Here is a 15012-nt window from a genome sequence, read left to right as displayed (position 1 = left end):
TTTTTTTCTGCAGGTTTTTTTGTTTTGCTACCTGGATATCCAGGTATCAGATTTTGAGCCCACGCTGCAAATATGCAGCACACGAAACATTTTTTTGTTCCCAGTGTGTGTCCTGCCGCATCTCAGTCTGCTTTGAGATGCAGTAAGAGGCTCATGAAGACTCATTTGGACGCATCTTATCTGTTGAAAATATAAAACATAAAACACTTATTTAAAGCATTTCAAGATAAACTCAAGTATGGATGACTGTCATCTTTTGACTTATAAAGACAGTGCATTTGGTACTGTATATAATAAATTATTTGTTTTTCTTTAGGAGTCTTTATAATCTCATTATATATTGTTCTTTACTACAAACAAGCTTTTTTATTAAATTATTTACAAACAAAGGTTACATATAAAGTAAAACTGACAGGTATTCTATTCTTAATTTACTATTTTGCTTTTTTGAAAAGGTTGAACATTAAAAATCATGTGTCATGAATATTGTCAAAATCGAATTTAAAAAACTTTTGAAATGCCACTCCCACACACACATCTTTTTTAATTTTAAAGATAATCAGATACTGTTACCTCAAAAGGAAGAGTTGCTTAATAGGATGCAGCAGAAGATCTGTAAATTCAGTTATGTTCTAGATGTGGTTCTAAGAAATGCATCCTAGTAAAAAATTATTGTTTATACTTTTATTTTTCACTGTTTGAATGCATAAAAGCAATTAATGTAAAACTGTTGAATATATAGTCAGTGCGTTATTTGTAACTATTTTTTATAGATTACGCCACCTCCTTCACTGTCAGATCCACTTAAAGAACTCTTTAAACAACAGGAAGTTGTGAGGATGAAATTACGTTTACAGCACAGTATTGAAAGGGTAAGACTATAATAAAATATTTGTGTCTTTGTTATAAGCTTTTTATATGGATGGGCTAGAGTTTAAGTTACTAGTAAATTCCTTGTTTTACAGTTCAGAGAAGTGTTGCAAATATTCATGCTACATGTTAACCTGGAAATAACAGCAGAATTTAGATGCGATATAAGTGGTAGCACACCCCACACTAATCAATAGGTAATGTGAGAAGTCCATCAACTTGAAATTTGCTTGGGTTGTGTAAAAAGCAGTTTTTATATGAACTGTGGAAATCATCCAGAAATACAGAACAGCATTCTAAAATTTTTTTGAATGTCAGAAGTTCTAATATTATAAACACTGACTAGGTTTGCTTAATGTATGTTCTGTTAATACTACAATGTATTTCTTAAATAAATTAAACAATAATTGAACTGGGTTGAGTTGTTCTGGAGTAATCTCCAGCGAGAATTTTACCTGGCTCTAAAATATGCATGTTAACAAGCATGTTTTGTTATTTTATTTGTTAGAATCTCACTACACTTTTGTTAAGAGTTAGATTAGCAGACTTTCGGAAGTTAGAGATGGAAGATCCTATGCCCTTGCCAAAGCATATTTTTAGATCCATCAGCATTGCCTGTTGAGCTTTTTGTTTTAAGAATTCTGCATGTATTAGAAAAAGTAGCGAGGAAAAGTCTGTAAATCCCTTAAAAATCTTTTTAGTACAAAGGTGGTTCTAAGAAAATCATGTTCTGAGGAGTATTAGCAGCCCACTAAGAGCTGAGTATATTAGCCCAGGGTTTTGAATTAAAGCAGTGTTTCCCAAAACAATGCTCAGATGGAATGTATTGTTCTGCAGATCAGGTCCAGCTTTGAATTCTGCATGGCCTTGAGCCAAATTAGTTACGTAAAGCCACATTCCCTTGGTACTTCAGGCCAGGGCCTCACATGCCCCTGAGTACCCAAAACTCCCTCCCTCTGTAGCAGTCCTGCCACTTTTTCCATTGTGCACTTTGTTGTTTATATAAGCTGATGTGCATGTCAAGTGAATGTAGCCTAATCTGTTGCCTGTGATGTGTATAGGCAGCAGCAGATGGTGCTGGAGAGATTCCTTTGCTTTCTCCAAACATGAACTCCATGGAATCTCTCCTAATGGTGAATATCAGGCTTTTACCATTTACCTTTTTGAGACTTCTGTTTACTGATACCTAAACTGTTCCCTGAAATGTGGGAAGTGATTGGATAGGAAGTCCAACCCTTCAGTCCGAACATAATATCTAAGAAATCATTACAGTTGTCTGTTTAGGCTGGCGGTGGGAGAGGCAGAAACACAATTTTTATCTCTCAGCCCAGATAACTTGCTCTCCTTCTGCATCATCATTGGAAGCTCTCAAAACAATTCACGAGTCCTGAAAGGCCTCTGGATTTAGAGATGGAAAAAGGAAAATGAGATTATTTCTGCTGCCTTGATCTCTCTTTTTTTCTCCCACTGTACTTGGCATCCTTACATCTAGACTTACAACCTCCACTTTGCCTATTGCTCTCCAGCAGCCACCTACCCACATCTTTTCTGCTTTTGAATCCTCTCTCTGTTCTTTATCTTTGCCCCTTCCCCTCTCTCACACCAAATACTGCTCCCTGCCTTGGTCCTCTCTCATTTTGATTCCTCTTTGCTGCCTCTCCCCTTGCTCCCTCTGAGTCCAGCCAAACTGCTACTGCTAAAATCACCATCCCCTCCTGCTGCTCTGCTTATGTCACTCATTTCTTCATAACCCTTCACTGGCCTTTCCGCATCTTCTGCATCATAGTCAAATTTCTCCCCTCTATGGCTATACTTTTTGTCCTGTTGTCCCCTTTTTTCAGCCCAGGCATCCTTTGCATCCTTATCTCTGGCATCTCTTGTGCTGTCTTCCATTCCTCACCATTCTCACTCACTGAACAATCATTCTGTCAACATGTATGTCATGTGACCTGCTTTTCTGTTTTATTCCTTCCCAGAACTATTTTTCTCTCAAGAATAATCTTAGTGAGATTCCTGTATACAACTCTTAGGGTACTCTGGGTGTAAATTGTGCTGACTGGGTCCTGACTCAATGGCATGTCTTTCTCAATTCAAAACCAAAATTTCAATGAATGTTCTAGGCATCAGTGGACTGAACCCACTGTAGATTTAGGTGAAAACTGGTAAAGCCTAATTTCCACTGAATTATAAGCTCCTTGGGCTGAGGAAGAAAAAGCAGTGCATTACTTCAACCCAGCTGTGCAGTATCTGTAAAGATCAGGTGCTTCAGTGGAGCTTTTTGATGCTTTTAGCTAAAGCTGATTAAATCAGCTATCAGATAAAAGCACCAAAAAAGCCCAGTTAAAGTGCTTGATCCTTGCAGACACTGCAGAATCAGGCTGAAGTTATGCGCTGTATCTTCTGGACATGCACTTGGTTCGGTGCAGGAACACGCCGAGTTTAAAGCACCATTTTGGGGTTGGTTTTTTTTGGGGGGACAGGGGGTTGTTTGTGGGTTGTTGGGGTTTTTTGGGGGGGACATCTGCAAAGCCTCACCAGCAAAGACCGAAGTCAGTGCCTATGGGCACAGGGCCAATCCATGAGCTGGATCAGGTCCATGGACTCCCTGCCCTTTCACCCACCTGCATGCTTGATCCAGCACAGGTAACAGCCACCCAGCCCAGGATGTCAGCCTGAGAAGGTTCCATGAGCTAGTCTACAGAATTTTTTTAAAATGTTTTGGCTCTACTGGTGGGAGAGTTTCTGTGAGTGCCCTGTATTTTGGGGGCAAAAATTTCCACATTGGTCTAGATCAACCAAAGTTGACAGGTGTTCATAGCATAGTGTTTTTAATTTAAAAAATCTGTATCCTTAGCCTTTATCTCTGCCTAATGACAAATGCATTTTTGTTTCCTTGTGGACTAGGCGTTTAATTGATTATGACAAGAAACCTAGTGATCATTTTATTTTTTAATGTTTCTCCATATGAGATGATATAAAAATGCACTCTTCATAAAAAAAAATAGTATACTTATTAGGGATGTGAAAGATTAAATATTTAAATGATGAGTATATTTATACTAATAATGTGTTACCAGTTAAAATTTAGTGCTGGGTGCAGTCCAGTGAAGAAGGGAAGCAGTGCAGTACTGCAGGAATAGGAAAGTAGCACAGCAGACAGGAAGGAGGACTGAGGAAGAGGCAGCAAGGGGTGACTTGTACCCATAGCTGTTCTGCTTCCTCCCTCCCAGCATGCTAGCGACTACAGCAGGCTGGGAAAGCCCTTTGCCTGCTGCTACTACCCACGGCTTCATGTGGGCTGTGTTGTCTGGTGGGGCTTGCTGCTGCCACCTCCTCTCCCCACACCATAAAAGGCCTCAGGGAGTGGCTCCCAGCAGAAGCTATGTCCAAGTAGATCTGTGCACGACCCCCAGCTCCCTGTGCTTCTCTGGGCAGGCGCTGCAGTCTCTCCCCCCATGGCAGGGTGGGGTGGGGCAGGCGCCCACCTGGGGCTCCGCACCCTCCAGCCGGGACTAGGTATGTGTTACTGGTTAACCATTTAACAGATATCATTAAAGGAGGTTAAACGGATTTTTTTTAAATTTATATTTACATCCCTAATACTTACCATGGTACATGCAGCCTCTAACATCACCCTACCCTCCAGCCTCTTCCGAGTCTTTTTCCAGAAAATGAGTATCAGTACCAAGAGACTGTAGAACAAGGAAGAAGGCAAATAAAACTGAGAATGAAATCCTGACCTTAATGAAATTAATGGAAGGTTTGTCATTGACTTCAGCAGGGCCAGGTTTTAGTTCAGAACTTTAACTTAGACAAGTGATATCTTGCCACAGAAAGCAAAATATATATTTTTTGCAGGTATGGCATAAGGCTGTTACTATAGGAAGAAGGGACAGAAAAGTTTTAAGCCTGCAGTTAGCAATGAAAAATACTTTTAAACAAAAAATAAAATATGAATTCTTTCACAGCTAGGGAGTAAAGTTGGCCGAGAACTAAGCATTTTGGGTGCCATCAGAGCACCATGTCTCTTTATCGAGCATGCTAATATTCTCTGCTGCAGTATGTTTGGAGTTTTGGTTCTTACTCCACTGCTGAGGTGTGTAAAGCAGTTAGCTTAACAGCTGCACAGTCTATCTCCAACGAGAGAGCAAAGTCAGATGATTTTTCCATTTCAGCTGTGGTACTGCATCTCACCTCAGGATATGATAAAGAAACAGGGAGTAAAAACTAGGGCTCTTTAGAAACCAAGTAGCCTGCCAGAAGATGGTGGTGCCAATTCTTGCTTGCAAGACTAGCTTTGTTGCTTGCATGGGTACTCTGTAAACATAAACTATAGGCAGTGTCTAAGGTTTCCAGCTGTCATTGCTGCAGATATTAAATCTTGGATAATAATTTGAAATCTAGACCTTCAGAATCACTGTAATACATTTGATCTTGGTCTTTATGTAGAAAGCAGGAAGCATTTTCAAATGCTTTGAATCTCTTTAAAAAAAAAATAATATGCTATATACAGTCGAGTCGCATCTTACACGTATTTAATGTATGCGAATTCAATTATATGTGCGTGGCTGCTGGGGCTGGGCGCTGGGTGCCGGCTGGGGCACGGTGCATAGTGCAGCGCCACGTGGTACTGCCTGCCCACATTGGCATGGCTGGGGGGCGGCAGCTCACTCAAGCTCAGCTGGCTGCCCTGGTAGGATGATGCAGCTGAGGAAAAGAGGGGCGAGGAGTGCAGCGGGAAGGGCAATTTCAGCTATACGCGATTTTCGCCTTACGCGCTGACTTCAGCACGTAACCCCCGCATAAGATATGACTCCACTGTATGTTATGAAGGGCAAAAAATGAGGGAATGTTTTTCATTAAAGCCATTACAAAAACTTAAGGCCTGTAAATAAATAAATAAACTAGGTATGCAAAGATTTTTACAAATGCCAATTAAAATGACAGTTTATGAAGTCTACATTTATATGTTCATATTTTATTCAATTAGGAAAAGCTTATTGTATCCAATGAACAAGAAGTTCTACGTGTCCATTACCGAGCAGCAAGAACGTTAGCTAATCAGACACTACCATTCAGTGCCTGCACTGTACTGCTGGATGCTGAAGTTTATAATGTGCCTCTGGATTCTCAGGTAAAAAGGGTGTCAGAATGGCAAGCTGAATGGTTCTCCTAATCCTTGTATCTGTAAATTCTTATAGCTGACTTCAAAAGAGGAGACACTGGGTGACATCTTTTTGCCTTGGCAAAACTCCCAGAATTTTGCCTGCTGTGGGTCATATTTTGATTAGCCCTTATTTGGGTGTAAAATTGAGAGCACATCACAGGAAATCAGAGCCACCATGTTTCCCTATTTTAATGCATCAGCCTCTTGAAAATCATACAAGATGGTCTTACTGATAATTCTGCTCTCTCCTCTGAAATTTAGCTTTAATGCAAAAAAAAAAATTAGACAGACACAGCCCAATCCTAAACCAAAAAATAATCTATTTTTTTTAATGAGTATTACATTGTCCTAGAACGGGTAGGCAACGTTTTTTGTCCAGAAAAACACCACAATGCCTACCTTGGAAGGTGCTGGAGTGCTGGCATGCCAGAAAAACAAAATGAGGGCAAGGGGTACATGGCAGGATGCCCTGCTTGTGCCCCCCACCCAAAGCCCCTGCCCCCCAGCCCAGGTTCTGTGGCTGTCAGCAACTACCCTGCAGCAACTGCTGGAGCCCAGGCTGCTCCCAGCAAGGCTTGCAGCGCAGCCCTTCCCAAGGTGTACACGCAGTCACTGCCAGCATGGGGTAATGCCAGAGCTGTGGAGCCTGGCGCAGTCTGCCCACTGCTTGCAGCTGCCCAGAGCCCAGGCTGGCTCCAAACAGCTGCGCTGGGCTCCAGAGCCCAGTCACCAGCTCTGTGCTGGGAGCTTGGGAGAGACCGGGGTTGCGCTGTCTCATGCCCCTCCCCCACTGCCCGCTCCGAGGTATGCATGCACACGCCGGTACAGAGCTGATGCCTGGGCTCCAGAGCCCAACCACCAGCTCTGTGCTGGGAGCTTGGGAGAGACCGGGGTTGCGCTGTCTCATGCCCCTCCCCCACTGCCCGCTCCGAGGTATGCATGCACACGCCAGTACAGAGCTGATGCCTAGGCTCCAGAGCCCAACAACTGTTTGCAGCCTCCCAGCTGCAGCCGGCCCCAGCTCTGGGTAGCTGCTGCCAGCTGGGAGCCTGGGGTGCTCCCAGCAGGCCGCTGGGATGCTGCAAGCCCTGCTGGGAGCAGCCCAGGCTCTGTCACTGGCAGCAGCTACCCAGAGCCAGGGCTGGCTGTGGCATGTCGAGCAAAATGGCCTTGCGTGCCGGGGGTTGCCGACCCCTGTCCTAGAAAGATCTGGGGATTGGAGTAGCATGTATCATGAAGAAGTTTAACGCTAGGACCTTCTTGCTTTGTGCATAACACTATCTTGCTCAAATCAGTCATGAATAACTGACAAGTTGCCAGGGAAAACATTTGGTATACCTAGCTGGGGTGTATATGGTGTGTTCCTCTCTAACCCCAAGTATAGCAAGTCTAGACGCATCATATTCTTGAGCTCACTCATTCCGTGTGGAGCAGTATTTGGGAAAAACAAGTAGTTGACCCTCTAGGGCTACTCTTTGTATTTTTTTGATGTATAGAACTACTCTGACTGCTGCTGTGAATCTGAGAACATTTGTATACTACCGGTTTTCCATGAGCAGTCCCATCAAAGAATAGTAGTAGAGATATGATTAGATCTTGCTTTTTGATGGTTGTGTGTTCTCAGAAGTAACTATAGAGAATGGAATAAAAATAATAAAAATAGAAAGCAGTAGAAAGTAAAGGAAAATAACTATAAATAATAGAAAAATATACTAGAAATAACAGTATAACTAATAAAAATAACTTGAGTTTGTTGTGGCGATATGAAAAATATTGACATTGAATAGAAGGCATTTTAAAATGGAACTGTTCTGGAGGTGTCGATGTATATGGAAGTCCACGTTAGTTCTGTAAGTCTTTTTTATAGAATGGATCTAGTGGCTTGCAATGCTCTCTTTAGTGAAATTACTGCCACCAGGAATACCATATTTACTCAATTTCAAGATGAGGTTTTTTTTCCCCATTCAACATGGGGGCGGGCAGGGGAAGACTCAGAATAGAGTATCAGATTGCTCCAGCTGGGAGTTGTGGAGACTGGTACACGGAGGGCCCCGTTCAGCCAGTAGCAGCATTGGCGGCACACAGGTTCCTTCTTTGAGCATCTGCTCCCTGCCTGGCTCCCTTGTTGGCAGGGAGCAAGAGGAGAAACATGCACAACCCCACGTCTTCTCCCTGCGTTGTAGGGCAGAAGTGGGTCAGGAGCGGTATGTGCCTGCATTAGGTGGGAGTTGCAACTTCAGCTGGGACTTGTGGGGAGCAGCTGTGCAGGAGCATGACTTTGCCAAGGACAACAGCAGCGGTGCACAGATTGTTCCTTCTAGCCTCTGCTCTTTTTATTAAGGGGGATGGGAGGGTGGGAAGGGAGCGGTGCAGGGAGCAGAAGCTGGAAGGAGGAACCTACATGCCATAAATACTGTCTCTAACAGAGCTGCTTCCCACAGCTGCTCCTTGCAGAACAAGGTAGAAGTGAGTCAGGAGCAGCTGTGGGGCTCATCCCAGGGCTCATCAGCAGTAGAAGGAGGGGGGCAAGTGGCTGGGAGGTAGATATGGTTCCTCTCTAAGTGGTGAGGGCAGGTGCCCGGGGGTACAGGCAAAGCACCTAAAGCAGTTCAAGTCCTAAGCATATGTTTGGCTTATTGAAGCCAATGGAGCTTAACTCCATGTTTAAAATTAAGCTGGTACTTAAGTGTTTTGAAATGAAACCTTGATGAGAGGGTTGGAAGGGGAGTGACACCACTTCAAAAGTCAAGAATATGTATTCCTTGTAATAATTTGTTCTATTATCACAATCTTTTCTAAACATCACACTCTTATACTACTCATCTCTTCATTTTTTTTATATTGAAGCCCAAAAGCAAACAACTCATAATATTTCATAGCAAAGGAAAGCATAAATAGTTTGTCAGGGAAAAGGAAGGACAAGCAACACCCCAAGCCAAATATGTTTCAGGGGAGAAGACTGTTTGAAATATCAGCGGTATTGCTGTGAGACTGCTTAGTACTTCTACTCTTACTGTGTGCATGTATCCCCTGAGCAGTGCTGTTATAGCAATTAATGTTGCACATTGAGCAATAGACCTATACAGTTCTAGTCATGTGGACTACACCTTCAGAAAAATGTGCACCTCATTAGTTATATCTACCTAAATACTGCATCTGTGTTATACTTCAGGTTTAGTACATTTTCTAATGAGGATTTTTTTCCAAACAAATCCATTCCATTTTTTTCTTTAAGCATATGTAAATCTTCATTACTCTCCTCAAATCTCTGTCTGTCTGTCACCCCACTCTTCCCAACCCCCAGTCCTACCCTCTACCCCTTTATAATTATTTTCTTTTATTGTTTGACTAATTCCATCCAGGGTGTTTCTCTCTTTTTTTCCAGAGAGTACTAGACCCTTAGACTGTTTAGTTATGTTTAAGTGAGAAGCCAGTCCAGTCTAGCTTCAAGACCCTGTACTGAAAATCCTATTTCTCAGTGGGCAAATTAGCTTTCATCATTCAGATCAGGATTGTCCATGTGGTGGCCTGCAGGCTGCATTGCACCCCATCGTGCAGCCTTCTGGGTACCACTCTCCACCTCCCTTTCCTCACCTCATCACTCTCCTACTGCAAGAGTCTCTGGGCTCCCTCCTTCTCCCCCTACCCCCGTTTCTGTTTCCTGCCCCTGCCCACTCAGAAGTTTGGACGGCTCTGATCCAGATCATCAAATTTTATGATGTTGGCAAGCAGATTAGAAAATGAACCAGTTTTGATCTTGTTGGACTGAGGGACGCTATTTCATTTATTTGATAAATTGCATTCAGTGACTTGTATTTAATCATAAATATTTGGATACCTAAAATAGTAGAACAGCTTTTCTTGAAGTCCTTTGTAGATTGTCTTTTTGTCTTTAAAAGCATTAATATAAATCTTCCTCCTGTTCTCCTGTTGAACAGCTGCTGCAGTCAATAAAATTGACTGCTCATGTTTTACATGGGTCCTTTTGTTCTCATCCCCCAAAATCAGTTTCTTGTTTTCTTTTGTTTTTGTTGCATCTGCTGCTGCTTTTAAAATCAAGTAGTTTAATAATTCTATGCTGGCTGTATCTTAGCATAAGTAAAATGAATAACATTTTGAGACTTACATAAGTCTTCTAATTTTCAGAACCTCCTATCCAAAATGGTTCAGATAACTTTGAATCCTAGAATTTAAAACTCAGTTCTTTGTTAATTAATATACCCATAATGAAACATTGTGACAGTTTCAACTGTTATGTTATTGGCATATAAAATCTTAATGCATTGAATCAAAGTCTAATTTTCATCTAAAATAGTTTCCAAAGGTCCCACACATTTTAGTTTTATAGTAGGAGAATGAGTTGTTACTAAATAGTATATGCTACTTCGTTATTTGAAAAACTGATTCTAATATGTTTCTTTTGCAGGCTGATGATAGTAAAGCATCTGTTAGAGATCGATTTAATGCAAGGCAGTTCATGTCATGGCTACAAGATGTAGATGATAAATTTGACAAATTGAAGGTATGTATCTTTGTGTCTTGTCAAGTCTGAAAATATAGACTATAGATGATGCTGTAGAGATGAGATGAAGACTTGTTTGGGTACAATATCATAAGTGGGAGATAATCACAATATAAGCAGCTTACCTTCATGTCATGTAAAGAACTCAGCAAAACACAGGTCTGTGCATCAAATAATGTTTTAACTAAAATGTGTGTGTGTGTGTGTGTGTGTATAAAATATTACTGTCAGTGTATATCTTCCAGCTTTTAAATCTCACTGGCATTACTTAAATGCAACTCTTCTTTTAACTCTTCAGTATTTGAAAATAAAATTTAACTTTTTTTTTCTTCCCCCAAAATAGACATGTCTTTTGATGAGGCAGCAGCATGAAGCAGCAGCTTTAAATGCAGTACAGAGACTGGAATGGCAGCTCAAACTACAGGAACTTGATCCTGCTACTTACAAATCTATCAGCATTTATGAAATTCAGGAGTTTTATGTTCCTCTTGTTGATGTTAATGATGACTTTGAATTGACACCAATTTGATAGCTACCATCTCTCTTTCAGTCTACAACTTTAAAGTGATGTACCATGATGGACAGAAATTTATCTGTTGAGCTCTAGCACTTCCGTCTGTGGAGTACCACTTTTTCAGTAATCCAGGTATTCTTTCAGAAAAATGTTTTCACGAAGTCTTGTAAAATATGAAAAATGGATATTAAACACTGTGTCACTTGGTGATAAATGACATTGGTTATATTGGATGCTAGTTCTACAGCCAGTTCCTGATAAGTACCGTTATTTATATTTTAAAAGTTAACTACAAATTTAGTGTGTATTCCTTTTAAAGGATTATAAAACATGGCGAGTTTACAGCGCTGGAAGCTGTTAACAGGGTAGAACAGCCACTGAAAAAATTTGATATTTAATAAAGCCTGCTTTAAATCTTTATATTATAAAATTTCAATAACAGTTGAACTCCCACAGAACAAAACAAAGATGCAACCTGTGGAAGAAAATAAAAGATTTGGAGGAGAAAAGTTTATTCATCTTATTATATTTGTAAATTATCTGTACATTTTTCTTTTTGGAAAAGATGTAATATTGTCTTCATTTTTAAATAACTTATTTTATACATGTTGTGCAAATGTAAATAGTCTTGTAATTAATGTTCAAAACCTGTATAAAATAGATATTTTAACTGTAAAACTGTTTTGTCTAATGTTTTATTGGACCAAAGTTGTAGTTTTTATTAAGTGTAGTGTGTTTCTGGTTGGCAGTTCTTTTAATAAGGCATGTGTTTGATTTAGCTACTTGTTTCATCACCACAACTGTAAAAGATTTGAAACTGAACTGTATTGCATGCTCAGCTCAACTCCTTTACTTCAGTAACTGATACCTAAACAATTGTAATATTTACAAAATCATATTTCATATTAGTCTGCTGTTGTAATGCCATACCTATGACTTACTATGCTGAAAATATTTTTATTTAAATTAAAACATAAAACCTTTTGCTCTTATATGGTGGTCTCGTAATAGAGCCTATTTTTTTCCAACAAAATGCCTTTGAATGAAAATTCTTAAATTGTACATTGTCTATTTTAATATTTACCTATGGAAGATATGTAAATAATTGTAAATATAACGTTTAATAAATTTTATTGGTCATGTTAATATATGGTTTGAGTTTTTGTAACAGTGAAATTTAAACTTTGAACCTTTATAACATGTTAAATAACCTGTAAGCATTTAAACATAGAGAATATTTGTATTTTCTTGCATGTTTCCAGTAGTTTCTGATCAACTGATGATTGGGTAGCCTTTATCTTTTCTATCATACAGAGCTAACATATAGCTTTTATCATTAGTGTTGCCAACGTGTAAGCCAGTGAAGTATTTATTTGTGGAAGATTAGAGAGATTCATTAAAAAATAGTTGCTGTCTTAGTCATTAAACACTATTTTCTCATGTATAACATGGCCCTGAAATGAGATGCCTTGTTTTTGAAAAACAGTGAAGAAAAGAACAGATTTTTCTTCATGATGAGTAACTTGAATAGCAGCAGCTAGGGAGCCAAACCTGTTCATTGTCATCATCTCCCTGCAGAATAAATTTCTCCACCCCACCTGCCCACCATATTTCCTTGCAAATAGTGTGCAGTGTGCACTCCAATTTCTAGCTGCTGATTTTTTTGAGGGGGAAAGGGGGGATGTTTGCAAGACAGTATGGTATTCCTACACTTTGGATCTGATGTCTGCTCTGAAATTACTCCTGAATTAAAAAGGAGTTTTATATGAGAAACTAGCTAGTTGGAAAAAGAGATCTAAATACTGGAAGCTGAACCTACAGCAGCTGTTAAATTACTTGGTGAACCACAGAGCATCATGCCATATACTTGTATAAAGAAAGTGCTTTTTCATGTGGAAAAAAGCTTAAAGATTTATCAGGAGATAAAATCAACAGTGTCATGTCATAACTAGTCCTATGCCAGGGTAAGAAGATAGTAAACATAATAAAGCCACACTTTGTGCCAGCTAGGAAAAGCAATTAAGGAGCCTGACGCTTCTGCTCTGTGCCAGCTATACTCCTTTGTTTACTTTTATTTGGCACTGAAGAACCAAAGAGAGCTGCTACAGGTCCATACCTTAAGAGGATCAAGCTGAAGTTAGTAAGAATGAAAAAAGGATTTTGGATATTGTGAAGTAAATGATGAAATTTTCTTACAACTGCAGATATAGAAGAGGAAAGTACACACTGGCTGCAACTACGTGAGTGGCAGACTGTGCAGTTGTTACCGCACAGTCATTTGGTATTTGCATAACCAACTACTACATAACTACACAGTGGCATACGTACACAGTTTTTTTTCTAACGCTACTGCGCAGCAGCAATAAGCTACTGTGCAGTAGCTCGTTAGTACTGTGCAGTAGCATCACATCAGAGTTGGTGCCTACCAACATTATGGCGCAGTAGCATCTCATGTAGATGCAACCACTGACTACAAACTGTGTATAATAAATGTTAATTGGATCTGGATAAATGCTAAGAGGAACGTGAAAGAAACATGATAACATGTCAACAGTGTAAAGGAGAAGTGACAAAGGGCACAGTTTTAAAAGCATCTTCAGATTTGATAAAGTAAAAAAACCCCAAAACTAAAAGCAAAATGAGCTGGAGTTGAAAGAAGGTACAGACTTCTGAAATATGAATAATCCAGAGTATCTTAATTCCTTACTATAAACTGTGCAGATTAGTTTTTGTTGCATTAATGTTATCCATAATAGTCAAGAAGCAGTCCTTGCTAAAGAAAAATGCTAATACTTGGAGAAGACAACTGTGTAAATTCTATATAAATGCAAATCCAAGCTGATGAGTTATAGTAGTACCTATCTTATTTAGTCAGCACAATGATGCTGCAATCTACTAGGACAATGACTAATTTTGTTCTACTGCCCTGAAACATGGTTACACTGAAGTTCCTTTTCTGTTTGATGAGCAAAATTAACAAGAGCTTGTTGAGTTTGGGAAGAGCCACAGTATGGCTCATGGAAGATAGTCCCTTTAGATTTCAAGCTCCATTAAATATGTAAAGAATCAAGACTAATGCCTATTAGTGCATTAAGGCAGTTTTTTCTAATGTACATTAAATTAACCATCTTCAGTGTGAGGTACTAAACACGCATGGTAGGCTTTCTTAATACACAGCAATGAACGTGTGTGGTTTTTAAGTGACAGTGTGCAGTAGCCTATTTCATTATGTATTGGTGTAACTGCACATTTTTTAACCTGATGCTTTAATACACAGTAAAATAGACTACTGCGCATTAAAGTGCATGTGTAGATGCACCCAGTATGTCTAGTTCACTGTGCAACTTGGTTACCTCTGGAGAAATGGACCTTATTTAGTGCTGCAGTTCCCACTCCTAGGAAACGAGGGTTGGAAGGGACCTCAGGAGGTCACATCTCGTCCAGTCCCCTGCTCGAAGCAGGACCAGCCCCGACTCCCATCGCAGCCAGGCTTTGTCTGCTTGGGTCTTAAAATCCTCCAAGGATGGAGGGTCCCGCACCCGCACCCCTCTGGGTCGCCTGTCCCAGAGCTTCCCCGCTCTCCTTTAATTCAGTCAGGACTGAGCCGGCCCGGAGCCCTGGCTGGGCTGGGGGAGCTCCCTCCGCGCCCCGCAGCTCCCCGGGGCCCGAGCTCTCCCCTCTCCTCCCCGGGCACGGCCTGTCCCTGTCCCTGCCCCTAGGCGGGGCGCTGCCTCCTCCCCCTCCTCCTCCTGGCTGCGGGGGGAAGCGGCGGGGCCGGGGCTGCCTCTGCCTCCTCGGGAGCGGCGCCGTGCGGTGAGGGGGGCCGGGGCTCTTTGTCCGGAGACCGCGGGGGAATGCGGCGGCCGCGCCGGGGCGGAGAGAGGCCCCGGGCCCATCTCTCCTCAGGGCCCGCGAGGGGGCTGCTGGGGGCGGCAGGCC

The 15012-nt window shown here is 41.1% G+C and overlaps 2 protein-coding genes across 2 annotated transcripts in view; both read left to right on the top strand.

Annotated features, from left to right (window-relative positions):
- The window catches only part of ANKRD12 (ankyrin repeat domain 12), a 138455-nt gene extending 126236 nt beyond the window's left edge, over positions 1–12219 (top strand). Inside the window, exons 8-11 of the mRNA XM_019525437.1 lie at positions 774–872; positions 5861–6004; positions 10464–10559; positions 10903–12219. Coding sequence (XP_019380982.1) covers positions 774–872; positions 5861–6004; positions 10464–10559; positions 10903–11088 — 525 coding nt within the window. The 3' untranslated portion in view covers positions 11089–12219. The remainder of the gene's footprint in view (positions 1–773; positions 873–5860; positions 6005–10463; positions 10560–10902) is intronic.
- A 2580-nt stretch (positions 12220–14799) lies between these two features.
- Positions 14800–15012, top strand: part of TWSG1 (twisted gastrulation BMP signaling modulator 1) — a 47724-nt gene continuing 47511 nt past the window's right edge. Inside the window, exon 1 of the mRNA XM_019525422.1 lies at positions 14800–14886. The gene's annotated coding sequence lies outside the window, so the exon portion shown is untranslated. The remainder of the gene's footprint in view (positions 14887–15012) is intronic.

This window comes from Gavialis gangeticus, unplaced genomic scaffold (genome assembly GCF_001723915.1).
Source record: "Gavialis gangeticus isolate Ggan-Ray unplaced genomic scaffold, GavGan_comp1, whole genome shotgun sequence".
NCBI classification, from domain to species: domain Eukaryota; kingdom Metazoa; phylum Chordata; order Crocodylia; family Gavialidae; genus Gavialis; species Gavialis gangeticus.
Note: the sequence above shows the minus strand (reverse complement) of the source record. Positions and strands in the feature narration are given on the sequence as shown.